Raw genomic sequence first — 15023 nt, forward strand, 5'->3', positions numbered from 1 at the left:
CATTCCCACAGTGGGGGCCAAAATCATTACTGAAAGCCATAAAGTCAATCCAAAGAAAGACAGACACATGAGGAACTCCACCAATAGTTGAGATCCCCCTTCCAGCACTGCTTAATACAATTTCTCTGTTAGCCAGTTTCTTATTCTTCTCATGGCTCCCTCACCAAACTCCATCTTCTCCTGCTGGCATTCCAAGATTACCCCATGGCACCACATCAATTACTCCTTTAAAATCCAAACAGAAGATATTTCACATGTGCCCCCCCGCTAGAAAATCAGCTATTTTGTCCAAGAAAATGCCAGTTACGTACAGTATGATCTCATACTGCCTTTTACCTTTTCTCTGTTTTTAGTGCCTCTTTATCTCCTTTTTGTCCTAAAGCCCAGCAAAGTTTTGAGCAGACACATACAACTCTGATGTTCACCTCTCCCAGACCCCAATCAGATATAAGCCCTTCCCTTGCTAGCCCCCCATGTAGAGGTTGCACGTTAACTCAATAGCTTTCTTTTGAGTCCTTTCTTCCAGATTATACATGCTGGACCTTGGGAACTGGTGGTGAAGAGTATTTAGACCTCATATGAGTGCTTTTTGGATTAGTGCTTCTCTCTCTGTAGTTCCAATTTCTCCATGCATTTCCATGCACTATTTTGCTTTTGCTGCCCCTTYCAATGGTTTTACTGAAAGCAAAGGTGAAAGATGAAAATAATTATTTTGTGTAACAGATCTTACCTACATTACAGCTAATGTAAATATTATCCCTGAAGGTCATACCTAGAGATYAGCCATAATCTATACCCTCATTTTGTGGTATAGCATCTCCCTGGCTTCTTCCGTGTTTTCTTTTCATTGTATCCCATAGAGGAATATACATAGACTATAGGTGAACAAGGGCAATTGTGTCCCTCGAATTCCCTCTTCCTTTTGTTCACCTCARAATAATTGTAGTGTGACAGAACAAACCTGTTGTCTCCAACCCAGGATCAGCTGTATTTCAGTGGTCATAGAATCAGTAAGGTTGGAAGTGASCTCTGGAGATCATCTAGTCCAACCTCCGTCAAGGGAGAAAAGTGTGATTTGTCATATTTAATTGGTGGTGGCCCTCCAGCTRACTTGGTTAGGACCTTAGGCTTTCYGGGATCTCACCAGAGTAGCTCTGCCCCAGATCCTTAGTTYGCAAAATTCACAAGGATTCCCAGGGTTATTGCATTTTTCTGGAAAGTAAAACTTTCTTGGCAGTGAGTTTAAACACCCTAAAGGCTCTTAGAAACTCTAGAGTCCTTGGAATAATTAAGATCATCCTAGAAAGGTTCCACAGCAGCCACAGAGKTTTTTTTAATTGCTCTTAAATAGTAGCAAATAAATCAGGCTAGCAAGACAGTACGAAAATTAATAGGTTTGTGTGACATTCTCCCAAAGGGCCAGCATCCCCCAGGGAGTCCCAAAACAATACATCTGCAGGCAATATAGAGAAGCTGGAAGAACGCTTCCTAAACTGGAAAACCCAGTCACATTTCCAGTTCACAATTCTTTCACCCTATCAAAGAGCTGATGGGAGAGATCCAAYGCATGCAAGAAGACCACATGCCCTTGAACAACTGGCATAGCCTCATAGACCTAAGCCTGAAACTATTTCCTGTAGCTCTGACCTGTACACRTTCAGGAGTCTTCCCCTCTGCATACTGGGGCTGTGGTGATACTTGCCTTGCCCAAGGACACCACACATGATCCCTGCATGATGATCATTTTTGAGTATAACTTGACCTTACCAGCCTCCAACTACTCCCATTTCCTCCAGCTCAGCCCGCGCAATCTGACAGGGGARACTAAGCAAGTAAATACAGACTCTAGAGAAGAGCAAACCAAACACAAGATCTATCCTGCCTCTAGCAGGGTATCTACTACATGGGATAGAAGATGGTCTTTCCTTACTGCCTCCTGCATTTTAAAACCAGTACAGACAACACCTAATTATCCAGGTGATGCAGATAATGCAAGCTAGTACCCAGATACAGTAGACAAGGATGAGCATCAGAGCAGCTTCAGCTGATCAGGAAAAGGATCATCTGGCTTCTGATAATGAACGATAATGGATGCCTGGAGAAAAGGATAAGAATGGGGTGAAACTTGCTCAAAATACTCCCCCTAATTTCCTGCTGTTGCACCTTGGGGCAGTTCCTGAGCCAGATATAGGATTTTTGCATTTAATTGCCCTTGCATGGAACTCTCTTCCATGTCCAGCTGATTTTTCTTTTTTGAACCATGTTGACTTTTAACATTCATAAACTCATGTGGCAAGGAGTTCTGCCTATTAACAACATGCCAAAGATGTACCATTTCTGATCCCTTTTGAACCTGCTTCCTGGTTGTTTCATTTGATGGCTCTTGTTCTGGTGTGGGACAAGACAGAGAACAGTTGATCTTTATCCATTGTGTCTCTGCTTGAACAGATATCTGACATCTCTGCCCTAGGCTGTGTCTTTCCCAGGCTGAAGAGAAAACTTTGGACTGACAGGCAAGAGCCCTCTTCCAGGCTGAATTCATACCACATCTTTGATCATGTGCTGTAGATGAAGTGAGTGAGAACATCCTTGCATCTAACTCTGTGGGTGGAATTTTTTTTTAAGAGGAAGCTGTTCTGAAGAGAGAAAATGACACCRAAACCTTAGAGGCAAGTGTGCTGTTGACTTTCCTTGAAAACTGCTACCCTTGCTCCATGGCCCTGGCTCCCTTCTCCTGTTGTCCATGCGAATGGTAATCAAATAATGGTCCTACAGACCTGTAGGAGGGGTGTCATCTAAAAGCCTCTTCAGTAACCATCACACTGCAAAGTATCCTGTRTCTCCAGGCTCAAAAGCATCCTCTTGTACCTGCAGGCAAGGTATCAGCCATCCCYGAGGCCCTGAGTTTATCTTCCCCACTCTCTGAGTTTTAACACATCCAGAAAAATCCTTCTGTCCCTGATCCCTCTTCTTTTGTGACCCCAGCAGTTTTTTTATAGGACAAGGGGTTTTACTTGCATTAATTTCACTTCTGATGCCCTTCACTCCTTCCTCCCTCTTAAAGGATATCTAATATCTGCCACCATATTTGCTTCCTGATCTACCAGATATTTCTGAGTCTGAATATTAAAGAAGAGACAGTTCACCTCCTTTTCTCCTCCGCTTCTGAACATCCTTAGCACAGCAGGCAGTATATTCCTRCTTTGTTCTGCAGATTGCTTCGGCAAATACTTCTTGTTGGACCCTAAAGTAAACGTTTATGTGCATGTGTTTTGACCCTAAGAAGCAAATGAAAATACAGTCTGGAAACTCAGATTATTCCTAAGGCAAATTAGGACTGAGTTTCTGGGTTTCTGCAGTCACTGGACTTGCATTTAGCTGATGTGCAGCTGGATGGATTTTCAGAARTGTTGAGCAATTGTAATGCAATCATATCAATCATATCAACAAGGTCAGCTCATCAAGAATGCTGCTGAAAATCAAGCCTTTTTGAGGCAAGATCAAACAGTTTACAGAACTGACCTAAAAGTGCACTGACTTTTTTTGAGATCTGGGTCCAAATTTTGAGACTTTTCCAAACAGTTCCAAGCAGCAAGGTCCAGAAATGTCTGAGGAACTTGGCCAAAGAGCAGGAAGCACTCCAATCTCTCCCAGCTCTGGAGACCAAGATAGTTTCCCAAGCTGGCTGATGCATACGCCCCATGTGTGCCTGGCTTTTTCCTAGCCAGTTCTGCCTCTTAGACTAAACCTCCCTTATTCTTCTAGCAATAGTAGCTTGTACCCTGTGCATCGCTGGCCAGGGAGCTCCTGCTATTTCCCTGAGAGGCATTGAAACAAGAGAGGTTTGTGTTTGGGTGCTGTCGTGGGCTGGCTGGCTGGCTGTCCTAGGAATGTCTTGGCTTTTTTCCAACTTTCCTGAGTTGTGTGAATCCCTTAATCTGTCTGTGCGTCACTTCTCTGTTCATAAAAAGAGACAGCTCTGATTCCCTTGCCTTGTTTACACAGCAATTTTTAGATCAGGGACCATCTCTTAGCACATGAGTGTGCAGGGCATATTAGGGGTCGTAATCTCCACAAAGACCTTACTCGAGGAAGACAAATGAGAAGCTGCTTCCAGGGCAGCCGGTTTCACTCTTATAAATGCATTTCTTACAGTCAGTGTATTTTATGTGACTTCCCTGCCCAGTGATTTCTCCATGGACAATTCCCCTCTCTCTTGCTTTCATCGGCATTGCCAAGTCTGTTGTCCAGGGCTCCAGGGAGAGGCTGCTCCAGATAGGTCTAACATGAGTCACAGTGGGATGTTTTTAGACTTGACTGGTCAATACCTTGATTCATTCATAGGGAAAGGTAGCAGGTAATTTTAGGAGAGGTGTGCATATGTGGAAGCCGTGCTTTTTAATTAACTCTGTTCATCTCAGCATCCATCCAGCAATTAGTAGAAAGTTCAGATCTGATAAATAAGGTAGTAAGGAACAATAATCCCTCTTTCTTCGCAGTATTTGCAGCATGTCTCYTCTGGGTGTTTTTTCCCAGTGCATTGGTCCACCCTTACCCCCCACGTCTGTTACTACAGAAAAAAAAGGAAATGCCTCCCTACTGGGACCAATGGTGGGGGCTGGCTATGCCTGGATGATCTCTTTCTTGTTTCTCTTTGCTTTGCTTTGACCTGCCYCTATGGCCGTGGGCATGAGCATTGCCTGCCCTGCTGTGGGTTGGAAGGGTTGTGTGAGCGTGGCAGGCTGGTCTGCACATTTTTGCTGATCCTGGGGCAGGTCAGGGAGCAATCACAGAGGTGGTCTGGCCAGCAGAGCCAAAGGACTCATGATCTTGAGAAGGAAAGTAAGAGTCGGGGCTTGCCCTTTATTAGCTATAGCTGGAAGAAGACAGTAAGACATTTTTACTTTTGGAAGGTGACCTCTCTTCTGCAGGAAGTGAGCACATTCATGCATGGCTATTTCTGGTACGATCTAGACTTTCATGTGTGTACAAAGTGGGTGGAAATGGTTCGACCCAAAGGAAGATTTTATGGCAGCTCAGTGATAGGATAAGATGCAGTGTCAAGGAGAGCTAGGCCCTACATCCCCGCTGCCGGTGAAAGGACACAACCAAACCCATTTCACCTTTAAGGTATGAGCCGATGGGACCCAGATCACCTCCAGCAAGGAAAGGACTTGCGTCTTTGGACTATCTCATTCCTGAGAGGAGGGCAGAGATTTTCCAAGGAAAATAACTTCTCATTTGTTTAAAAAAACACAAACACTCACACACATTCTAGTGGACACTTTTTTTTTYCTTCTTTTTCTAGGTGAATGGCTTCTGCAAAAATAGAACTCTAAAAAAGAATCTGCAAAATAATTAATAATAATAATAAGCAGAAAAATCCAATCATTTCCCCAGTTTCCCCGCTAGATGTTTCAATTGCATTTCAATGCAATTTCRTTTTGAATTTTCCTTAAATGCAATCATACTCCTCTTAAAGGAGTTAAAAAACCAAGCTCAAAAGTAATGTCTTTTTTACTCTAAATGAGGTTTTATTAACACTTTATTTTTCCCCAGTGAGTAACTCAGAAAATACTCATTTTGGTGTGAAATATTGTTATTAAAGACATTCATTTATTTATAGTTTTCCTATTCTGACACAGAACTAGAAAAATAGCTAATTGAACAGCTCYAGACTGGTACACAGTAGAAACTTTCAAAAGGAGAGAGCAAGGCCATAGATCACCCCTTCCTCTTGATTTGCCAAGCAGGGAAAAAAGAAAAACAACCTTCAATCTCTTTATGCTTTATATGTAATACCTAGAAACAACTGTATGAATTATGTTCCTGCTCTGTTTTTCTCCTGGAAAATAGAAAGGTCCAATTCCCCTGGTTTTAAGGGAGGATTTGATGGAGAATTAATAAGGTTATGCCACTAGGAAATGCAAGTTAAGAAACCTTAACAGCTCCAGCAGGAGAAGAAGAAGAAGAAGAAAAACCCAAGCCTTCTAATAGCTTTTAAATACCTGTTTAGGTAAAATACCTGACCCAGTAGCAGAGAAAAATCTCTTATTGCAAAAGTTCAAAAGCACCCYCTGAGCTTTCAATTTGAAAAAAAGACCACCACCTCTCTCATTTGCCAAAGAAGCCTCTATGCTTAAAAGGAAAGGCAAAACTTTATGAAGGAKGGAGGATGGAAAGGGAAAAACGGAGGAGGAAAAAGGAAGGGAGATGCAAGAGGCGAGGTGAAGAGAAAAAAAGAAAATAAATCCTTTAAAAGGTCAGGCCTGTGTTAGAAGGAGGAATAAAGGTGGCCACTTACACAGCGTACTGACTTGGGAATCAGACTTCTTACGCTGACGGCCAGTTAATTACTGGGTGAATCTGAAGACATCACTTCACATTTTTGTGTCTCAGCTACTCCATGCATGAAATGGAGGTAGTGGGAAATGATGCTCACTCATCATCGTAAAGATTAAGAGTTGACTTTAGGAGCCAGGCTCTGCTGCTTAGCTTCCTAAAGGAGGGTGACCTGCTGGGACACAGGGATTAAAGGTGTGGGAGGCTGAGTTGGGGCCGGGGGAGGGTGAGGCAGGGAAGCACAGKGGGATGATGCCAAAGGCTGTCTTGCAGGAACTGGATAGGCTTAGAGAGCTCAGAGCATCATGGGGAAGGACACAGGGATTTTGTTTGAGGGTAGTGGATGTTGGAGACATCCCTCATACGAATTTAGAGAGGTAGTTTTGGGGGGCTACCTGGAAGATGATCATGTTGTGGGAGGATTAATGGAAGGTATCATCACGAGGATAGCAGGTAGGATGGGGCTCCTTCAGTGGCCCAAGACTTAAGGGCTGTGTCTCCACTAGTAAGGTCAAGACYAAGGTTAAGTGCTGCTGAAAGGGCAGTTATTGGTGTGCTCCCTGCCATGGCTTTTTTCCYGATCCTCCTCAGGGCCAGGCCAGGCCAGGGGGCAGCATGGAGTTGGGGTTGCCCCGAAGGGTGGGATGGAGGCAGGAGAGGCAGCCGGTGGCTTTGGGAGGAGAGTCCAGCCCTGTGGGCGCAAGCCGATCTGGGCCAACTTCTCTCCAGATCAGACGATGGCACGAGACACGGGAGCGGGGCTGGAGGTGTCACCCCAAGTGAGAGACTGCGCTTTGGCGGGGCTGGAGGGGGCAAAACGGGACATGCCACGGGGATGCAGAGGGCTGGGCACCGGGGGGGCTCMGCGAAGACACGGGTGCGTGAACCTGCTCTTGAGTCGGGGAGAGCGGACGGAGCTGGGGGACGAGCGGCAGCAGCGGGGCCGGGGGAGCCCGGGGCGAGCAGGAGGAGGAGGAGGAGGAGGCGGAGGAAGGCGGCTGTGCGTTTAAGCCCCTCCCCGCTCGTCCGCGGCCGGGGAGGCGAGGCGAGGCGCGGGCTGCGGGCGGAGGCAGCGGCTGGCGGCAGGATCGGGAAGGCGGCGAGGGATAAACCCGGCGTGTCCCCACCTCGCACCCTCCTCCAAGAAGTTTGCTGCTGGAGAGAAGGCAGGGGAAGGAAAAACAACAACAACAACAACAACAAAAAGAAAAGCGGAAATTTTAAAAATAAATAAAATAAAATAAATAAAGTGTTCCCTCTTCCCCAAGCTGCCCCGGAGGCATGCGGCGAAGAGGAGCCGGCAGCACCCGCCGCTGCCCGGCCCGGCTGCGGGCATGAGTCCGCGGCCGGAGCGGGGCTGAGCCCGCAGCACCCGGCAGCGCTCACCCCCCCCACCCCCCCGCCTCCAACCCCGGGGAAGGATAAGGGGCCGGGGGGGACCCGCCGTCCGCCCCGCTCAGCCTCCGCGCATCCTCCGGCACCGCCACCCGGGCYGGGCCGGGCCACCTGCAGAGCCGAGCCGAGCCGCGGCGGTAGGATGAGGGGCATCCTCTACTTCTGCACGCTGATCCTCCTGGGTGAGTAGCGCTGCATCCCCGGCGTCCAGCGGAGGCAACTTTCTGCTAGGCTTTGCTGGCGGGTCTGTTTATCCGACACCGGCTTCGGCTCGGGCTTGGGATGTGTCTCTTCCCCTCCAGCATCCCAGGAGCAGGGGAAAACCCTGGGGGTAGAATCACTCAGATTTATCTTTTTTTTGCGGGGGAGGGAGGACCTCTCAGTTGCCTTTTAGTTAAAGGCAGACTGCTGCTCTGGCTGGATGTACTTTGGACCCTGCCGCTTTGGGATCTTTCCTACTGTCACTCCTGTTTGCTGTGGAAATGGCAAATAACTCAAGGAATTAGTGCACTTCTTGCTTGAGAAAAGAAGCTGGGGTGGGGGGGGACACAGATTTTGCAGGGTGCTGAGCAGCCCCACAGCATGGAGAGGCTGGAAAATGTCAGGGGCAAAATGAGGGTTTCTCAGCCAGTCGGAGCAGGCTGGAAGCGCGTGAGCCTGATCTCTGCTGCTGTGCGTGTGCAGCACCATGCACCGGGCTGGTGTGTGTGTGTCCTAACTGACCGGAGTGTGCATGTGTGGGCAGGGGTTCCTGCTGCGGATTTCCACCCGCCTCCCCTTAGCTGGGCTGGCCTCAGGTCTTTCTGCACCGGGAGTGCAGGGTTAAGGACCCCCGCACGCCTTGTCCCCCTGAGATCTTTAAAGGCAGCTGCAACCGCTGGTGTGGGACACGCTGTTCCCCGCGGCATGCCGTTGTATCCGTTGGGATGTGGTCCACAGCATCTGTAATTTCAGCATCCCGCTTGCGTCCCGCTTCTCCCCAGCTCGGAGCAGACAGTGTGCAGTGCCCGAGGCTCACCCACATCCCTGGCAAGAGCTGTGCGAAGGGCTGTAGTCCAGGGGCTGGCAGCACTGGGCAGCCAGGGCTGGGAGCTGCCTTGCTGGCTTACTTTGCCTGGCTGCAACCCTGAGGGCTCCTTTACCGTGTTTTTTCCTTTCTTTTTTTTTTCCTTTTTTTTTTCCTGTGCTTATCTGAGATAGCAAACCCAAGAGTGTGCCCAGGCTTAAATAGACCACAAAAGGCTGTGGGGAGGCAGTGGGTAGGATGTGCTGGTCCTCCTCAGGTGGCAGTTGTGGGAGGAAAATGTCTTGAGATGCATCTCTGTAGCTGAGACCTCCTAGCCCTCATGATGTGGCCCAGCAACTGCCTCTTCTGTACCCTGAACATCCTTGCTGCCAGCCAGTGTCCTGGGTAGACCTCAAGCAGGTTTGTCCCTCAATGAGGAAGGCTTTGTCAGAGCTCCAGGTAGCTCCTTATGCTGGCTCTGCCCGTCACTAGATGTCACCAGCAGCAACCCTTGCAAGTCCCAAAGGCACTGGGGGATTTTGACCCCCCAAAGGTGCCATGTCCAACCCTGGAGCGTTTCACTCCAGAGGTTTGTAGGATACCAGGGTCTGAACAGATCCCAGTTTGGGATGGCTTCATCTCATGGGCATTTAAGCTGTGTCCTGGGTTGGGAGAAGATCCCAGCCTCTTTTGGAGCCGGAGATCTTTCCTGCAAGGATTGCAGCACTTCTGGGGTGGCAGTCCAGGTCTCTGCAAGATCCATTTTACAAGTGGTTCAGATTGACTGAGTCACCGATTGACTGACTGATGGACTGATTGATTTTCTCTAGAGAAAGTAAGTTACTGAAAGAAAAGAGCTTCTGCAAATGGCCAGCTTTCCACTGTCAGCAGTGCAATTGGGATTAGTGGGCAGATTTTAAGGATATATTCATTGCTTTAGGTCTAAATCATAGCAAAATCATCAGCTAATTTTCAGCTTTCGGCTTTCTGATCTCAGGGTCTCTGGAAAGACCTTTTCCCCTTTGAATTGGCATTTGACCCCTACATGCTTAGCACCATTCCCTTTGGATGCCATCCATAAGGCCCTCACCCTCCTCTCTCTTTTCAGCTGGGCATGTAATGGGTAGATGAGGGGTTACACATTTAGATGCATCTGGGGAGAGGTCCTGCAGGGATCGTGAGTTCTGGCATGGAGAGCCAGCCAGGAGACAGCAGCTTCTCGCATTGCAAGCGCAGCAGTTCCCAGGTTCACCTGCACTAGGTGGAAACCACATGGTAGGAGACCCTCGCTGTTTGTGTCCTTCTGCTTTGGAGATGCTGCTGGGTGAAGGAGGCAACCTATAAGGAATTCACAGCTTCTAGAGGTGGGAATAGGCAGCATCACTGCTTGGACAGAGAGCTCCTGATGTCACTTCATACCCAGCTCCTGGATGGCACAGGCACTTAGACTGAGCCAGGCCAGAAAACTGCTCTAGCTGAACACATTTTTTTTTTGACCACTTTTCAGCTAGGTCAGCTCCTGATCTGTCTCACCAGCAGCCACACAAATGCCAGTGGCAGCTGTATGAACACAGTRGGTGCACACAGCTTGAGACAGTGAGGTGGCTTTGGCAAAGTTCATTGCTGCCTCAGTGTCCCCAGATATTGGCTTGCACTGTGRTACTGGCTAGAAATCCCACTCACAGGGCAGTGATGAGGCATATTCAAGTAAGACTAAAAGTCTTCATGGAAGATCAGTGCTCTAGAAAGCACTGATATAATTAAATATCATTTATTTTAAAMCTGTCTAGATTATACCCATAACCAGCCACTAAAGCATCCCCCATCCCTTGTGCAGCATCTGGAGGACACATCATTCCCAGTGCCAACAATGCAATRATTAAAGGATGAGAACAAAAGTCTGGGCTAGGGCTAAAAACAATAGTTTGCTGCAAAGTCCTCATCACACCCAGAGTCAGTTCTGGACCATTGCAGAGCATAGCTGTTGGCAACAGAGGGCAGGACACTGAAACAACATCTGGGGTTTCTTCTGCTGACAACTGCTGTGTTTACCTGGCAAATTTTAACTGCGCTTGGTCGTTAGCATAATTTGTAGCATATGTTTCCCACAGACTCTTCAGATGCAATCAAACATAGGAGATCGTCTGGCAGATTTTCACCTGGTTTTGGAACTCAGATCCCAGGGGGAGAGCAGAATCTCTTGCAAAATGTGTATGTGTACGGGAGAGGGGGAAAGCTSCTTAAATTAGTGTCTTTGTCAGTTCTGACAGGAGCAATCCATTATTTGCATCAATAAGAATGTGATATTTGTGTCTCTCCRTATTGGCTCGGAGAAGAAATAAAACTTCTCCCTCAGCAGGCTGTCCTCAAACATTGTGCCTATTCCTTGGCAAGAATATCAACAGTGTATTTTCACCACACCTGGAAAATATTTTTCCAGAGCTCTGGAGCCTTAAATAGTAATCACTGCTGGGTAAAAATTAGTACCGGTTAAGTCTAATAATTAGTGTGAATTAGTATGAGCAGTATTTTATTTTGCTTTTGTGGACAGAAATGTCTTCACAGTTATCCTGGTAATTTTTACACAAGAATTCTATTGTKCTTGAAATTTCAGTTTATCATTTTCACACAAAAGACTTGTCCATTTTTATAACTTTCCATTTGATCTTTCTTAAATGAGACCTTTAATGTGGCTAAAGTTTCCCACCTTTCTATAAAAATACATTGCTACCAAGCTTTCCATTTCATCCTTGATTTTTTTCCCCCTTTCGGTAGGAGGGAATTTTTTCCTTTTACTTCCTTTAAGGAAAAAAAGAAAAAGTCCATTTTCTTCGTGAACCAAAAGTAGAAGAGAACAAATCCAAAGACAGTTCTCCCACTAAAACAAATTTTTTAGACAGAAATATTTTACTAAAAAATAAAAAGGAAGAAAATTATGAAAGGCTTGTTCCTGTCATMTTCAATTCAGTACCGTTTCATTTTTTTTAAAACATATCTGTCAAAATCCCCTTTGATAACACCTCCTAGCAAGAACTTCAAGCCTGGATGGATGTGTTAGGAGTGGGAGATGACTGGGAAGACCTTTATACCACCCCCTGTAGATTTCCCTCACCTCTTTTGGCCATCACAACATTAAYGGTTCAAACCATTGGGGTTTGGGGTTGGACTCCTGGTGAGAGCAGACTGGAAAATCAGGACAGAGAGGATAAGTTTAAAGTTGTGGATGGGAAGGAGAGTTCTGGATGGACATTTGGTCCTGGAAATGGACAGTGGGGAAACTGAGCCTGATGAGATTGAGAAGGAGTTTGTTGGTATAAGAGTCCAGGAGGGGTTTGTGATGGTCACAGTGAGGGAGGACAAAGACCTGGGTCTGTCGTGTGCATAGCAGGAAAGCTGCAAAAATAGAAGGCATCGTTTCTCCTGGGCAAGGAGATTCTGGGACTGTCACAGTGAAAAACAAATGAGTGTGCAGGAACAACAGGGATCTTCTAAGGTCTCCCTTCTAAGCAATCTTCTAAGACCCTTCTAAAGTCACATCACATTTAAATCATCCTTAAACCATCCAGGAATTTATTCTCTTATTGCAGCCCCCAGTGTGCAAGGCCATGTACCTAGCTAAACTGAAGAAATGGCTTTGAGGTATGAACTGGTATCTAAGTAGGAGATGAGAGAGTAGATGGGTCCAGAACCAGACATGGATGGGAGATGATACCAACTGGTGTGAGGACAGTCTCGGTGTATTACTGTGTTGCTCTTGTCAGGGCAGGAGCAAGCTAAGAGAAGCAGCAGCATGGTGCAGCAAAGAGCTAGAGGCCCAAGAGAAGGTGAGAGAATACAAGGCAGCTCAGCCAACCTGAAATGTTTGCAGTGGAGGTATCTCCAGCTGGGAGACATCCCCAGGATACTAGTACAGCTTGTGGTGGGTCACTCCTGGAGTGCAATTCACCTTATCCTGCTGTACAACCTGTTACTGACACAGCCAGGAGACCTGTCCAAGCCTCCTGGGTCCCATCTTACTCACAGGTGTGTGTGCTTTATCTCTGTTTTCCAAACCGCAGCTCCAGCTGCAGGAGAACCAATCCAGTGAGAGCAGAAGCTGAGCTTGTGTGAAGCCCTATCCCATCTGCAAATATGCCGGGGGTTGCCTTTGGTCACTCAGCAGTGCCAGATATTTCCCTGCTAGTGGGAATGACATCAACAAGGTTTAGGGCATGATGAGACTCCTTGTGTTCCCAGAGCCTGGTCATCTTGTGCACTTTCTGGTCTACCTGACTGGAGTGAACAGAAGGCAATTGCTTGCCTTAAAACAGTTGTGGGGTTTAAGCCCAACCATACCAAGAAGAGTGGCTGCAGAGACAGAGCTTTGCCTGCCTGAAACAGATGGCTCAAATGAGAGCTGAGCTGAGCTCAGCTTGTCCTGAGACAAGGGTGTGCAGAGATTTACCCTTCAGTTCTCCCAAAGATGAGGCTAAGATGCCATACGGTTTATCTCGTTCAAGGATGATCCAGGGAATGGGCTTAGAACCCACCTCACTCACTCTGACACATTCCTAAGCTGTTCCCTTTGCAATCATAGGATCATAGAGTGATTCAGGTTGGAAGGGATGTTGGGGGATTTGATYAGGGCAGGGTCAGCTTTGTAGCCAGATCTTATGCTCAGATGAGGTTACATGGGGCTTTATCTATCCTTGTATTGACACCCTCCCCACCCCACCAGGGATGGAGRTTGCAAAACCTCTCTGGGCCCCTATTCCACTGCTTTATTGTCCTCATGGAGGAAAAAATGTTTCCCTACATCCCATCGGACTGTATATATATTCCCCAAATCAGAACTGTCTTCACCATATCTTGCCACTATTGAGACTCATCTCTTTTCACCTTCCTTCATGCGAATCTCTCCTGTTCTTCCACAGGCAGCTCTTCACTGCACAYGTTCTTCTTTCTGTCCAAAGCCATCTGGGAGGCAGTTTGCATGAAAGATACTGTAAAAATAGTTGTGCAGTGGTTTTGATTTATTGAATCCAACTGGAAAAACCTGTCTGTGATACCTGCCCTTGCTGAGTACTTTGACAGGGTTATTAGCAGCACTCCCCATGCTACTGCTAACATATGGGTCATTCTGTCATGCAAGTGTAAGCAGCTGTTTCCAAGTTCATGTGTCCATTTTACTGAGGAGAAAAGAAGCGGGTCGGATTTTCTGATACTTCTTCCAAAAGCAGGATCAGGTTGCTCATCTTTGATATGTTGCTGGGCCCAGCTATTTATTGTTTGCCCCCAAGGCGATAGCTATCCACTTTGGCTGTTGGATTTTAAACTGGTCCAGATGCTAAAGGGCTGGGAGTTAAGATCAGAGAAACCAATGGGTTTTGCTTTTCCTGTCTGTTTCTGTTACTTGTACAAAGAAGAGAAAGGCCAAACATATAATTCAAGTCAAGATGCAACGTTAATGCTTCTGTCTGAGCTGTAGGTCTTTAACTGTAAGAGGTCTGTGCTGTAGATTGCCTTGCAGGATGCATTGCACACACGTTTTTCAGATCCCTTCAGCCTCCAGAGAGGTTAGCTGCTAATGGATGTAAAGCCCATGAGGAGCAGGGGTGTCTGTGGGAAGTGCTGACTCTCTTCAGATAGGCAGCGACTGGAATATGTTTGGGAGYCCCTGCCTGTGTGATCTGAGGTCTCTGGAGGCTCAGAGCTGAACTGGGCCAAGTGAGCACTCAGGACAAGCCCCAGGGGGATGTGAGGGTGCACTCAGGGAGGGTGAATTGGACACAGTCTCTACACAAATAATCAGGTTTTGCTTTGAGCTCTGCATCAGACGAGGCTGGCTGATGCCTTTGCAGCAGCCACATGGGAAATCCCATCATCTTTGATTAAACAGAGCAAAGAAAACACAGGGSAGCTACAGCCTCATGGGAAGGGAACTTTCATTTGGATGATGGCTTTGTGTTTTTTAAAGCAAACTTGGTGCCTAAGCCACCATTTGTAGAAGGTTCATGTGGTCCTGAGCATGATAATTTTACAAAGAGGAGTGAGTCATTTTTAAAGGTTTTTGAAATTCTCAGTTCATCTTCTTATGATGTGGCAATCTTTATTACATGTTTTGTTGTATTTTTTTTTCTCCTGCTATTCATGCTGGAACCTCCACAAGTATCTGCTCCACCATAAATGGAAATGATTATAACTTGCCTTTTCTCATGTTCCATCTCTCACCTCATCACCCCTAACTGCTGTTCAGGACTTGCAGACTGGCTCCCCAAGTGCCAGCTGTAGATGCAATCAT

General features: G+C 46.9%; 1 protein-coding gene across 1 annotated transcript in view; it reads left to right on the forward strand.

Annotated features, from left to right (window-relative positions):
* Positions 1-7580: 7580 nt before the first annotated feature.
* GFRA4 (GDNF family receptor alpha 4) overlaps positions 7581-15023 on the forward strand; it is a 76779-nt gene continuing 69336 nt past the window's right edge. The window contains exon 1 of the mRNA XM_085314648.1: positions 7581-7919. Within this exon, the coding sequence (XP_085170774.1) occupies positions 7880-7919 (40 nt within the window). The 5' untranslated portion in view covers positions 7581-7879. The remainder of the gene's footprint in view (positions 7920-15023) is intronic.

Source organism: Rhea americana, unplaced genomic scaffold, assembly GCF_003343005.1.
Source record: "Rhea americana isolate MKP2758 unplaced genomic scaffold, rheAme1 scaffold_41, whole genome shotgun sequence".
NCBI classification, from domain to species: Eukaryota; Metazoa; Chordata; class Aves; order Rheiformes; family Rheidae; genus Rhea; species Rhea americana.